The following is a 15,442-nucleotide window of genomic DNA, read 5'->3' on the forward strand; positions in this document are numbered from 1 at the left end:
AGAAATGACAGGTCTTACTTAAAAATGCACGCATTTAGTTGTATTCAGTGTTTAAAAAATACTATACGGCTCTTACGGAAATACATTTTGAAATATTGGCTTTCATGGCTCTCTCCCACCAAAAAGGTTCCCGACCCCTGCACTAAAGAAAACCAAACAGTTGTGCGAACGGGCCTGAAATCCTCTGTGGGGGACAAACACGCCGCTCTTTACAACATTATTCACAGGAAAGAAGACTCAAGTAGGACTTTTTACATGGAATCGGCGATACGGCTCGAAATCCATATTGCAATATATCATTTTACTCAGAATTGATAATGAAACAATTAAAAAATCAGGTTAAGGCTAGTAATGTATTTGCTGAAATATGCGGTGACATATTACATCATTTCCAGCCGGGACCAAGAAAAACAAAATGGCGTTTGGTACGAAAAGACGTTATTGTGGTTTTTCATGGTGCTTGTTTTTTTCATAAACTCCACCTACACGTACACACATGTTGATAATTGTTTGATTTTGGAGACGTTAGTTCAAGCGCACCTCGTTGCTGCCCGTACTACGCTTAGCTCGCTAGTTAGCTTAGCTTGTTAGCTGCTAACAAAGAGAGGCGGAAGTGATCAAAACACATCGCTAAGCAGAGATAAAAAGTGAGTGATTGTGTGAAAATGTGCGAAATAACCATAGCAGAGTACGAAGAGGAACTTTGTCCAACAAAAGCGACATCATGTAGTTTTTAAGCGCGCATTAGCCTAGCATGCTAGTTAGCTTAGCTTGTTAGCTGCTAACAAAGAGAGGCGGAAGTGATCAAAACACATCACTAAGTAGAAATAAAAAGTGAGCGTAAAGTGTTGTGATTGTGTGAAAATGTGTGAAATAATAGCAGAGTACGAAGAGGAACTTTGTCCAACAAAAGCGACATCATCTGTTTTTTTAGCGTGCTAATTAGCTTAGCATGCTAGTTAGGTTACCTTGTTAGCTGCTAACAAAGAGAGGCGGAAGTGATCAAAACACATCGCTAAGTAGAGATAAAAAGTCAGTGATTGTGTGAAAATGTGCGAAATAACCATAGCAGAGTACGAAGAGGAACTTTGTCCAACAAAAGCGACATCATCTAGTTTTTTAGCGCGCTAATTAGCTTAGCATGCTAGTTAGCTTAGCTTGTTAGCTGCTAACAAAGAGAGGCGGAAGTGATCAAAATACATCGCTAAGTAGAAATAAAAAGTGAGCGTAAAGTGTTGTGATTGTGTGAAAATGTGCGAAAAAACGATAGCAGAGTACGAAGAGGAACTTTGTCCAACAAAAGCGACAACATCATCTAGTTTTTAAGCGCGCTAATTAGCTTAGCATGCTAGTTAGCTTAGCTTGTTAGCTGCTAACAAAGAGAGGCGGAAGTGATCAAAACACATCGCTAAGTAGAAATAAAAAGTGAGCGTAAAGTGTTGTGATTGTGTGAAAATGTGCGAAATAACCATAGCAGAGTACGAAGAGGAACTTTGTCCAACAAAAGCGACAACATCCTCTAGTTTTTAAGCGCGCTAATTAGCTTAGCATGCTAGTTAGCTTAGCTTGTTAGCTGCTAACAAAGAGAGGCGGAAGTGATCAAAATACATCGCTAAGTAGAAATAAAAAGTGAGCGTAAAGTGTTGTGATTGTGTGAAAATGTGCGAAAAAACGATAGCAGAGTACGAAGAGGAACTTTGTCCAACAAAAGCGACAACATCATCTAGTTTTTAAGCGCGCTAATTAGCTTAGCATGCTAGTTAGCTTAGCTTGTTAGCTGCTAACAAAGAGAGGCGGAAGTGATCAAAACACATCGCTAAGTAGAAATAAAAAGTGAGCGTAAAGTGTTGTGATTGTGTGAAAATGTGCGAAATAACCATAGCAGAGTACGAAGAGGAACTTTGTCCAACAAAAGCGACAACATCCTCTAGTTTTTAAGCGCGCTAATTAGCTTAGCATGCTAGTTAGCTTAGCTTGTTAGCTGCTAACAAAGAGAGGTGTAAGTGATCAAAACACATGGCTTAGTTAAGATCAAGTGTGAGTGTAAAGTCTTGTGATTGTGTGAAAATGTGCGAAAGAACCATAGCAGAGTACGAAGAGGAACTTTGTCCAACAAAAGCGACAACATCCTCTAGTTTTTAAGCGCGCATTAGCTTAGCATGCTAGTTAGCTTAGCTTGTTAGCTGCTAACAAAGAGAGGCGGAAGTGATCAAAACACATGGCTTAGTTAAGATCAAGTGTGAGTGTAAAGTGTTGTGATTGTGTGAAAATGTGCGAAATAACGATAGAGTACGAAGAGGAACTTTCTGGAGCCAAACTACTGGAGGTTGTTTTCAAGAAACATCAAGTTGTGTCACACAGAACAGGTTCGTTACCTCTCACTCTCACGTTTACTAACTTTATAATTAATTATTGCAGTATCCTTAAAAGCCTACTGAAATGAGATGTTCTTATTTAAACGGGGATAGCAGGTCCATTCTTTGTCATACTTGATCATTTCGCGATATTGCCATATTTTTGCTGAAAGGATTTAGTAGAGAACATCCACGAAAAAGTTCGCAACTGGAGAAAAGCCCTGCTTCTACTGGAAGTCGCAGACGATGACGTCACAAGTTGATGGCTCCTCACATAATCACATTGTTTTTAATGGGAGCCTCAACAAAAAGCGCTATTTCGGACCGAGAAAACGACAATTTCCCCATTAATTTGAGTGAGGATGAAAGATTCGTGTTTGAGGATATTGATAGCGACGGACTAGAAAAAAAATAAAAATGAATTGAGACGGATTGGTATGTTTTTAGACACATTTACTAGGATAATTCTGGAAAATCCCTTATCTTTCTATTGTGTTGCTAGTGTTTTAGTGAGTTTTATAGTACCTGATAGTCAGGTGTCTCGGGAAAGTCGACGGCGACTTTTTAACCACAATTTTCTCACCGAAACCTGCTGGTTGACATTCGGTCGGGATCCATGTCCGCTGTGATCCATAGCAAAGTTTCACCTCCGTGAATTTTAAACAAGGAATCACCGTGTGTTTGTGTGGCTAAAGGCTAAAGCTTCCCACCTCCATCTTTCTACTTTGACTTCTCCAATATCAATTGAACAAATTGCAAAAAATACAGCAACACGGATGTCCAAAATACTGTGTAATTATGCCGTTAAAGCAGACGACTTTTAGCTGTGTGTGTGTGTGCAGGGCTCATACTTCCTAAAACCCCTGACGTCTTGCGTACACGTCGTCATTACACGGCGTTTTCAAGACGAAACTCCCGCGAAATTTAAAATTGCAATTTAGTAATAAACTAAAAAGGCCGTATTGGCATGTGTTGCAATGTTAATATTTCATCATTGATATATAAACTATCAGACTGTGTGGTCGCTAGTAGTGGGTTTCAATAGGTCTTTAATCTATTTGTTGACTTTATAGTGTAACATGTTTCTATCTACACTTCTGTTAAAATGTAATAATTACTTATCCTTCTCTTGTTTGATACACTATATTGCCGAAATTATTTAGCCACCCATCCAAATGATGAGAATCAGGTGTCCTAATCACTAGGCCTGCCACAGGTGTATACAATGAAGCACTTAGGCATGGAGACTGTTTCTACAAACATCCATCCATCATCTCCGCTTATCCGAGGTCGGGTCGCGGGGGCAGCAGCCTAAGCAGGGAAGCCCAGACTTCCCTCTCCCCAGCCACTTCGTCTAGCTCTTCCCGGGGGATCCCGAGGCGTTCCCAGGCCAGCCGGGAGACATAGTCTTCCCAACGTGTCCTGGGTCTTCCCCGTGGCCTCCTACCGGTTGGACGTGCCCTAAACACCTCCCTAGGGAGGCAATCGGGTGGCATCCTGACCAGATGCCCGAACCACCTCATCTGGCTCCTCTCGATGTGGAGGAGCAGCGGCTTTACTTTGAGTTCCTCCCGGATGGCAGAGCTTCTCACCCTATCTCTAAGGGAGAGACCTGGAAACTCATTTGGGCCGCTTGTACCCGTGATCTTATCCTTTCGGTCATGACCCAAAGCTCATGACCATAGGTGAGGATGGGAACGTAGATCGACCGGTAAATTGAGAGCTTTGCCTTCCGGCTCAGCTCCTTCTTCACCACAACGGATTGGTACAACGTCCGCATTACTGAAGACGCCGCACCGATCCGCCTGTCGATCTCACGATCCACTCTTCCCTCACTCGTGAACAAGACTCCTAGGTACTTGAACTCCTCCACTTGGGGCAGGGTCTCCTCCCCAACCCGGAGATGGCACTCCACCCTTTTCCGGGCGAGAACCATGGACTCGGACTTGGAGGTGTTGATTCACACTCGGCTGCGAACCGATCCAGTGAGAGCTGAAGATCCCGGCCAGATGAAACCATCAGGTCTACATCATCTGCAAAAAGCAGAGACCTAATCCCGTGGTCACCAAACCGCGCCTTGACTGCGCCTAGAAATTCTGTCCATAAAAGTTATGAACAGAATCGGTGACAAAGGACAGCCTTGGCGGAGTCCAACCCTCACTGGAAACGTGTCCGACTTACTGCCAGCAAATTCTACAAACATTTGGGGAAAAAAATGGGCCACTGTCAGTGATTTCCAGCATGGAACTGTCACAGGATGTCACCTGTGCAATAAATCCAGTCGCAACATTTCCTCGCTCCTAAAAATATTCCAAAGTCAACTGTCGGCTTTCTTATAAGAAAATGGAAGAGTTCGAAACTTCAATGACATCTATTAAACAGACAAGAAGCAAGGAATTAAACAGAGACATGATTCAATTCAGCTCAAATGAGGAGAAAGGTCTGGGCTGTACTCTTGCAGAGAATTCTACGCCACCTCTTTTGTTTGGACTTTCCCTGATTACGTAGCAACAGCTGTTTCTAAAGGGACGGAGGTCGTAAACAGCTAATGCCCTTGGTCACAAAAAAAGTTCAACAAAAAGATGCCTGGAGCTTGGGCAGGTCCTGCTTTCTCTCTGCTTTGTAGATCTCGGGTCAAGATAAGATCTTTCTGTGGATCAAAATAGATCAAAGAAACTGAATCCCGCCTGTCTCCTCCGATCGTACACAGTGGAGTTTTACAAGCCTTTTGCTTGGTAGGATCCAAGACAGCTTTTGTCCTCTCGCCGGGAACTCATGGCAACACAAAGTGTTGTGATAACTTGCATACAATTATTCTGACATTTCCCTCCTGTTTATCACATAACTTACCCAGAATCTCCCCATCCCCAATAACTTCTTCTTGCGATTTCTTTTATACTTAATGGTTCAATTCCCTAGGGCCAAGTTATGTTTACACTCAGAGTTCAACATCAATTTTCCTCTCATAGCTACTCAGGTCTGGAAACAGATCAGGAACACCATCCAGGTAGGTATCCTCGTCATCAGATTCATCTTCCTTGTCGTCCGCCAGAAAAGTGCATCTGAACAGCTTTATCAGTTTGGGAACAACAGCAACTCAGCCATGAAGTGGTAGGCCACGTAAACTGACAGAGGGCTCAGCGGTGGGGTTGTTTTTCAGGAGTTGGGCTTGGCTCTTAAGTTCCAGAGAAAGGAACTTTGAATGTTCCAGGATACCAAAACATTTTGGACGATTCCATGCTCCCAACTTTGTGGGAACAGTTTGGAAAGGGCCCCCTCCTCTTCCAACATGACTGTGCATCCCCGCACAAAGCAAGGTCCATAAAGACATGGATGACAGAGTCTGGTGTGGATGAATTTGACTGGCCTGCACAGAGTCCTGACCTGAACCCGATAGAACACTTTTGGGATGAATTTGACAGAGGGACAGGCCTTCTCGACCAACGTCAGCGTGTGACCTCACCAATGCACTTTTGGAAGAAAATTCCTATAAACACACTCCGCAGCCTTGTGGGCAGCCTTCCCTGAAGAGTTGAAGCTTTCATAGCTGCAAAAGGTGTCAGTGATGGCGTTAATTCACTTTATGTGTCTTTTTACGTATCGAAATCAGGACAGACGCGAAATTCCGGAATTCCGTGCATCCTCAGGACACGGATTTTTAAATTTTTTTTACCGATTATTGCTTTCCGCCCGTGTTTTGTTTTGTTTATATTTACCGGGTCGAATTATGAATTTAAGCATTTAAGTCTCACCTTAAAACTCATCTGTATACTCTAGCCTTTAAATAGACCTCCTTTATAGACCAGTTGATCTGCCGCTTCTTTCCTTTCTCCTATGTCCCCCCCTCCCTTGTGGAGGGGGTCCGGTCCAATGACCATGGACGAAGCACTGGCTGTCCAGAGTCGAGACCCAGGATGGACCGCTCGCCTGTGTATCGGTTGGGGACATCTCTACGCTGCTGATCCGCCTCCGCTTGAGATGGTTTCCTGTGGACGGGACACTCGCTGCTGTCTTGGATCCGCTTGAACTGAACTCTCGCGGCTGTGTTGGAGCCACTATGGTTTCTTACTGGAGGACAAGGAATAACTAAACATGTGTTGTAGAATGTAAACAAAAATGGGCGGATTGATAGCAACGATACCAAGTATAGAAGTAGTTTATAGACGATACTACAGTGATGAAACTGATATTCGTTATTAGCACAACATATTTTGCAGTATTTGTTATTGTAAACAAAGAAATAAGTCCCAGGACACAGGAAGACTTTAAGGGCAAAAAAACCCAAATGATTTCTATCAGAATATTTAATTGTTATTGTATATAATTTGTCTGATTATAACTGTGGTCAAAATGGTCTTGAAAATCAAAAACAAAATGCATAGTGACCCTCTAACTAACTACTTGGTATCGGATCCATACCCAAGTAAGTAGTATCATTCAAAACTAATGTAAAGTATCAAAGAAGAGAAGAATAAGTGATTATCACATTTTAACAGAAGTGTAGATAGAAATGTGTTACAACAGAAAGTAAGCAGATATTAACAGTAAATTAACAAGTATGTTAATAATAATAGTTTTGACAAAATGATAAAATGAGAAATGACCCAATATGTTACTGCATATGTCAGCTGACTAATTTTAACTCGTTAGGGGTGTGAGGATATTGGTTATTGGATGTAAACATCCCATCAGACGGCATCGCAGTGAGAGCAGACATTATACAGTAAGTGATTGTTTTATTATGTTTGTTCTCTCTCATGAGGTCTGCCGTGATTGGCAGTGATGTTAATTTGGAAGAAAAGGCGCGCTATGAAATTAATATGCGGCGTATGCTTAAAATGAGCAAAATAAGTAAATATTACATGTTATTATGAATGTTACTACATGACATATATACTTACATCATGTATATATTACATGTTATTATGAATGTTACTACATGACATATATATACTTACATATTGTATATATTACATGTTATTGTGAATGTTACTAGATACTACATATATATTTACATCATGTATATATTACATGTTATTATGAATGTTACTACATGACATATATACTTACATCATGTATATATTACATGTTATTATGAATGTTACTACATGACATATATATACTTACATATTGTATATATTACATGTTATTGTGAATGTTACTAGATACTACATATATATTTACATCATGTATATATTACATGTTATTATGAATGTTACTACATGACATATATATACTTACATATTGTATATATTACATGTTATTGTGAATGTTACTAGATACTACATATATATTTACATCATGTATATATTACATGTTATTATGAATATTACTACATGACATATATATACTTACGTATTGTATATATTACATGTTATTGTGAATGTTACTAGATACTACATATATACTGACATGTATATATTACATGTTATTATGAATGTTACTAGATACTACATATATACTTACATCAAGTATATATTACATGTTATTATGAATGTTACTACATGACATATATATACTTACATATTGTATATATTACATGTTATTGTGAATGTTACTAGATACTACATATATATTTACATCATGTATATATTACATGTTATTATGAATGTTACTACATGACATATATATACTTACATATTGTATATATTACATGTTATTGTGAATGTTACTAGATACTACATATATATTTACATCATGTATATATTACATGTTATTATGAATATTACTACATGACATATATATACTTACGTATTGTATATATTACATGTTATTGTGAATGTTACTAGATACTACATATATACTGACATGTATATATTACATGTTATTATGAATGTTACTAGATACTACATATATACTTACATCATGTATATATTACATGTTATTATGAATGTTACTACATGACATACATACTTACATCATGTATATATTACATGTGATTATGAATGTTACTAGATACTACATATATACTTACATCATGTATATATTACATGTTATTATGAATGTTACTAGATACTACATATATATTTACATCATGTATATATTACATGTTATAATGAATGTTACTACATGACATATATACTTATATCATGTATTTATTACATGTTATTATGAATATTACTAGATACTAAATATATACTTACATCATGTATATATTACATGTTATTATGAATGTTACTACATGACATATATACTTACATCATGTATATAATACATGCTATTATGAATGTTACTAGATACTACATATATACTTACATCATGTATATATAACATGTTATTATGAATGTTACTACATGACATATATACTTACATCATGTATATATTACATTTTATTATGAATGTTACTAGATACTACATTTATACTTACATCATGTACATATTACATGTTATAATGAATGTTACTACATGACATGTATACTTACATCATGTATTTATTACATGTTATTATGAATGTTACTACATGACATATATACTTACATCATGTATATAATACATGTTATTGTGAATGTTACCAGATACTACATATAGACTTACATCATGTATATATTACATGTTATTATGAATGTTACTACATGACATATATACTTACATCATGTGTATATTACATGTTATTATGAATGTTACTACATAACATATATACTTACATCATGTATATATTACATGTTATTATGAATGTTACTAGATACTACATGTATACTTACATCATGTATATACTACATGTTATTATGAATGTTACTAGATACTACATATATACTTACATCATGTATATATTACATGTTATAATTGTTACTACATAACATATATACTTACATTATGTATATACTACATGTTATTATGAATGTTACTAGATACTACATATATACTTACATCATGTATATATTACATGTTATCATGATTGTTACTACATGACATATATACTTACATCATGTGTATATTACATGTTATTATGAATGTTACTACATAACATATATACTTACATCATGTATATATTACATGTTATTATGAATGTTAGTAGATACTACATATATACTTACATCATGTATATACTACATGTTATTATGAATGTTACTAGATACTACATATATACTTACATCATGTATATATTACATGTTGTTATAATTGTTACTACATAACATATATACTTACATCATGTATATACTACATGTTATTATGAATGTTACTAGATACTACATATAGACTTGCATCATGTATATATTACATGTTATTATGAATGTTACTACATGACATATATACTTACATCATGTGTATATTACATGTTATTATGAATGTTACTACATAACATATATACTTACATCATGTATATATTACATGTTATTATGAATGTTAGTAGATACTACATATATACTTACATCATGTATATACTACATGTTATTATGAATGTTACTAGATACTACATATGTACTTACATCATGTATATATTACATGTTGTTATAATTGTTACTACATAACATATATACTTACATCATGTATATACTACATGTTATTATGAATGTTACTAGATACTACATATATACTTACATCATGTATATATTACATGTTATTATGAATGTTACTACATGACATATATACTTACATCATGTGTATATTACATGTTATTATGAATGTTACTACATAACATATATACTTACATCATGTATATATTACATGTTATTATGAATGTTAGTAGATACTACATATATACTTACATCATGTATATACTACATGTTATTATGAATGTTACTAGATACTACATATGTACTTACATCATGTATATATTACATGTTGTTATAATTGTTACTACATAACATATATACTTACATCATGTATATACTACATGTTATTATGAATGTTACTAGATACTACATATATACTTACATCATGTATATATTACATGTTATCATGATTGTTACTACATGACATATATATACTTACGTATTATATATATTACATGTTATTGTGAATGTTACTAGATACTACATATATACTGACATGTATATATTACATGTTATTATGAATGTTACTAGATACTACATATATACATACGTCATGTATATATTACATGTTGTCATGATTGTTACTACATGACATATATACTTACGGCGTGTATATGAAATGATGACGGAGGTTTGAGGATGTTATTTAGAGCAGTGTTTTTCAATATTTTTGGAGCCAAGGCACAGTTTTTGCGTTGAAAAAATGCGGACGCACACCACCAGCAGAAATTATTAAAAAAATGAAACTCGGTTGACAGTAAAAAGTCGTTTTTTGCAATTGTTGGATACAACTTTAAAGCATAACCAAGCATGCATCACTGTAGCTCTTGTCTCAAAGTAGGTGTACTGTCATCACCTGTCACATCACACCCTGACTTATTTGGACTTTTTTTTTTGCTGTTTCCCTGTCTGTAGTGTTTTAGTTCTTGTCTGACACTCCTATTTTGGTGTTTTTTTCTTTTATTTTGGTATTTTCCTGTAGCAGTTACATGTCTTCCTTTTAAGCGATATTTCCCGCATCTTCTTAGTTTTAGCAATCAAGACTATTTCAGTTGTTTTCATCCTTCTTTGTGGGGACATGGTTGATTGTCATGTACATTGTGGATGTCGTCTTTGCTCAACGGTAAGTCTTTGCTGTCGTCCAGCATTCTGTTTTTGTAGCCAGTTCAGTTTTAGTTTCATTCTGCATAGCCTTCCCTAAGCTTCAATACTTTTTCTTAAGGGCACTCACCTTTTGTTTATTTTTGGTTAAAGCATTAGATCAGGTTTTACCTGCACACTGCTTCCCGCTGTTTTCGACATCCACAAAACAATAAGCTACCGGCTTCCACCAAATGATATGGAAGAGTATTACACGGTTACTTTGCCGAGCTCTAGACAACACCGACACTCAACAACAACACATCATTTGCAGACTATAATTACTGGTTTGCAAAACATATTTTTAATTAACCAAAAATAGGTGAAATTAGATCATCTCCCACGGCACATCAGACTGTATCTCACAGCACACTAGTGGTTGAAAAACACTGATTTAGAGCACTTTATAGGCAAAACAGAGCGACTGCCATTGACTCAACCGTTGGCTGACTTTTGTTAGTGCTTATTTACGATTCAGAATGCATAAAATAAAGAAAAACATATGTGTATCATGTAACAAGAACAGGATATATTGATAATAAATTGAGTGATTAGTTCATCTTGATACTGTCCTGCCACAGTGAATATGTTTCCCTTTTAAAGGGAAAAGTCCTCCCATGGTCTTTTGTCCTAATGACTGTATAAAGTGAGGAGACTATAATTTAAGTAAAGCCATTTATTTTACGAATGGACTAAGATAAGTGACACATTTTTTACAAGTAGATAAATTCGACAGAATGCCGTCAACCACGTGGTCTCAAGTACCAGACGTATGTGCATCAACAACACCCACATTCTTACATACAACATATTAAAGGCCTACTGAAATGAGATGTTCTTATTTAAACGGGGATAGCAGGTCCATTCTATGTGTCATACTTGATCATTTCGCGACATTGCCATATTTTGGCTGAAAGGATTTAGTAGAGAACATCCACGATAAAGTTCGTAACTTTTGGTCGCTAATAAAAAAGCCTTGCCTGTACCGGAAGTAGCAGACGATGTGCGCGTGACGTCACGGGTTGTGGAGCTCCTCACATCTGAATATTGTTTACAATCATGGCCACCAGCAGTGAGAGCGATTCGGATTGAGAAAGCGACGATTTCCCCATTAATTTGAGCGAGGATGAAAGATTCGTGGATGAGGAAAGTGAGAGTGACTATCCAGTGGGAGAGATTTAGATGTTATTAGACACATTTACTAGGATAATTCTGGAAAATCTCTTATATGCTTATTGTGTTACTAGTGTTTTAGTGAGATTATATGGTCGTACCTGTACAACCTGAAGGTCGGCCCCGCATCTTTCTTCAGCACCAGTTGACGGGTAGTGGCGATGCCCATCTCTACCCTTTGCAAGGTACCCTCTTCGAAACACGATCTTTTGAAATGATCGCTGCATAATACACTGTACTTTGAGTGTGTGGTCCAATCCAACCCTGTTCGCTTGACCGCTCTGTTCCATAGTAAAGCTTCACCGTCATCTTTCGGGAATGTAAACAATAAAACACCGGCTGTGTTTGTGTTGCTAAAGGCGGCCGCAATACACCGCATCCCATCTACAGCTTTCTTCTTTGACGTCTCCATTATTCATTGAACAAATTGCAAAAGATTCAGCAACACAGATGCCCATAAAACTGTGGAAGTATGCGATAAAAACAGACGACTTATAGCTAGGAACTGTGCTGGAACAAGATGTCCTCTACAATGCGTGACGTCACGCGCACTGGTCATCGTTTTAGCATTATACTTCCGCGCAAAATTTAAAATTGCAATTTAGTAAACTAAAGCGGCCGTATTGGCATGTGTTGCAATGTTAATATTTCATCATTGATATATAAACTATCAGACTGTGCGGTCGCTAGTAGTGGCTTTCAGTAGGTCTTTAAGAATGACGGTATTAAATAAATATAAAGTTAGTAAACATGTGAGAGTAAGAAGTAAACAAACCTGTTCTGTGTAACACAACTTGATGTTTCTTGAAAACAGCGTCCAGTAGTTGATGTTGTCGCTCCTTCTCCTCTTTTGTTGGACAAAGTTCCTCCTCGTACTCTGCTGTCGTTCTTTTGCACATTTTCACACACAATCGCAACACTTTACACTCACACTTGAGCTTAACTAAGCAATGTGTTTTGATCACTTCCGCCTGTTTTTTTTGCAGCTAACAAGCTAAGCTAACTAGCTAGTACGGGAAGCAACACGGTGCGCTTAAACTAATGTATCTGGACCCAAACAAGTACAAGGCTCACATCATTTGTAACGTATACACAATAATAACAATAATAATAATAATACTTTACATTGGATCGCCGCTTCGATGTGTCGATCACTTCCGCCTCTCTTCGTTAGCAGCTAACAAGCTAAGCTAACCAGCAGGCTAGGCTAGCACGTATAAGTGCACTCAGACTAATGTATCCGCATACAAACAATTAATAACGACGTTTACTCTGTTAAACGACACACATGTGCACATGTACGTTGTAATTAAGACCTAGAAACCATAATAACCAAAACAACGTATCCTCCGCCAGACGCCATCTTGTTTTGTTCTTCCTCCTGTGTGACGTCATCCACCGCGGAACATATGTTGTCCAAACACGTGTTTCACTGGGACAATAGTGAGTGGTGCACACTTCCTTCGCCCGGCCACAGAACAAAATAAAGAGTTGCTGGTGTAACAATTTTTGATTGATACTTTTTTTTTTAGGAAGAATATATTCCACTCCTCTCTTGTACACGCGGCTTATGAGGTAATATACATTATATATTTTCATATTATTTATATTATTTACCTGATATGTTGTTCGAAGCTAACGTGCTAGCGTTAGAGCGCTAGCAGGCCTTTGTAGCAAATGCGAGCGTTTTTTTTTAGGTGTGTATTTTATATGTTCTCTATGAGAATTATATTGACTTATTTAATGCTTTACTATTTTTTTGTTGTATATTTCAGTCACGCTTAACGTCATTAAATATTTGCTACCAGAAAGGAACGAACGTTTCGTAATTTAAGTCTGGAATAAGTCACATGGTATAATAATAATAAAACATTTTATATGGTATAACGCTTTTCAGTGTACTCAAAGACGCCTTACGGGATAAAAATTTAACTTTTTATGCCAGTGTATCCATCCATCTTCTTCCGCTTACCGAGGTCGGGTCGTGGGGGCAGCAGCCTAAGCAGGGAATCCCAGACTCTCCTCTCCCCAGCCACTTTGTCTAGCTCAGTGGTTCTTTACCTTGTTAGAGGTACCGAGCCCCACCAGTTTAATATGCGCATTCACCGAACCCTTCTTTAGTGAAAAATAAAATGTTTATTTTATTCAAATTCAAGACAAACTTGTATGTTTTTGGTAACACTTTAAATAATAAATGGGTTGTACTTGTATAGCGCTTTTCTACCTTCAAGGTACTCAAAGCGCTTTGACACTACTTCCACATTGACCCATTCACACACTGACAGAGGGAGCTGCCATGCAAGGCGCTAACCAGCACCCATCAGGAGCAAGGGTGAAGTGTCTTGCTCAGGACACAACGGACGTGACGAGGTTGGTACTAGGTGGGGATTGAACCAGGGACCCTCGGGTCGCGCACAGCAACTCTCCCCACTGCGCCACGCCGTCCCTAGAATATGGGGAACATATTCTAAGTAACAAAGACTTAATTTAGAGTTATTTGGACTCTAGGGGAACATATTCTAAGTCAGGGGTCGAGAACCTTTTTGGCTGAGAGAGCCAAAAAGCCAAATATTTTAAAATGTATTTCCGTAAGAGCCATATAATATATTTTTTTAACACTGAACACAACTAAACACGTGCATTTTTAATTAAGACCAACATTTCTAGAGTATAATAGGTCTCTTATTCTTTGTAATAACATTGTTATTCTGAAGCTAACTGTGGAGGGGGCGTGGCCTGCGGGACTGCAGCGACAGGTGCATAGATGGCCCAGCTGGGCCTTGTTATCTAATCACCTGTCGCTCTGTTATAAGCAGCAGCCAGGAGGAGAGACTGGGTTGGGGGCTGGAAATACTATTGCTGGAAAGCAACTTAGAGACTTATTGAAAAATAAAATAATATTGTAACCCTGAAACAGGCTCTCAAGTCGGTGCTTGGTGGTCTGAAGAACCCCCAGGAGGGCAAGCCCCACACTAACCATTAATAAATAAATAACTTCTTACCATTAACGCAACTTCTTGAACAGGTGCGGTAGAAAACGGATGGATGGATTAAAGATGCATGAGAATGTTTTATATTTTGAAAGAAGTTGCGTTAATGGTAAAAAGTTATTTATTTATTATTGATTAGTGTGGGGCTTGCCTTCCTAGGGTTTATTCAGACCACCAAGCACCGACATGAGAGCCTGTTTCAGGGTTAAAATATTGTTTTATCTTTCAATAAGTCTCTTAGTTGCTATCCAGCAATTGTCTTTTTCTCTTTCATTCTCGCTCACACTCCGGC

General features: G+C 37.3%; 3 protein-coding genes across 15 annotated transcripts in view; 1 reads left to right on the plus strand and 2 right to left on the minus strand.

Annotated features, from left to right (window-relative positions):
* LOC133542440 (zinc finger protein 180-like) overlaps positions 1-15,442 on the minus strand; it is a 190,007-nt gene that overhangs the window by 15,407 nt on the left and 159,158 nt on the right. The window lies entirely within an intron of this gene.
* Positions 1-15,442, minus strand: part of LOC133542536 (cardiomyopathy-associated protein 5-like) — a 39,286-nt gene that overhangs the window by 5,838 nt on the left and 18,006 nt on the right. Inside the window, exons 1-2 of one of the 5 annotated variants that reach the window (XR_009804175.1) lie at positions 13,286-13,767; positions 12,936-13,048 (exon numbers count right to left, since the gene is read on the minus strand). The exons of 1 other annotated variant lie outside the window; for it this stretch is intronic. Coding sequence is in view for 2 of the 4 variants with exons in the window: in XM_061886761.1 (XP_061742745.1) it covers positions 12,936-13,059 (124 nt within the window). In the remaining 2 variants the exon portion in view is untranslated. 3 more of the 5 variants (XR_009804176.1, XM_061886761.1, XM_061886763.1) reach the window with 3 other exon arrangements.
* LOC133542467 (gastrula zinc finger protein XlCGF57.1-like) overlaps positions 13,597-15,442 on the plus strand; it is a 59,971-nt gene continuing 58,125 nt past the window's right edge. For all 3 annotated transcript variants that reach the window (XM_061886638.1, XM_061886636.1, XM_061886639.1), the window contains exon 1: positions 13,597-13,735. The gene's annotated coding sequence lies outside the window, so the exon portion shown is untranslated. The remainder of the gene's footprint in view (positions 13,736-15,442) is intronic.

This window comes from Nerophis ophidion, linkage group LG24 (assembly GCF_033978795.1).
Source record: "Nerophis ophidion isolate RoL-2023_Sa linkage group LG24, RoL_Noph_v1.0, whole genome shotgun sequence".
Lineage (NCBI taxonomy): Eukaryota > Metazoa > Chordata > Actinopteri > Syngnathiformes > Syngnathidae > Nerophis > Nerophis ophidion.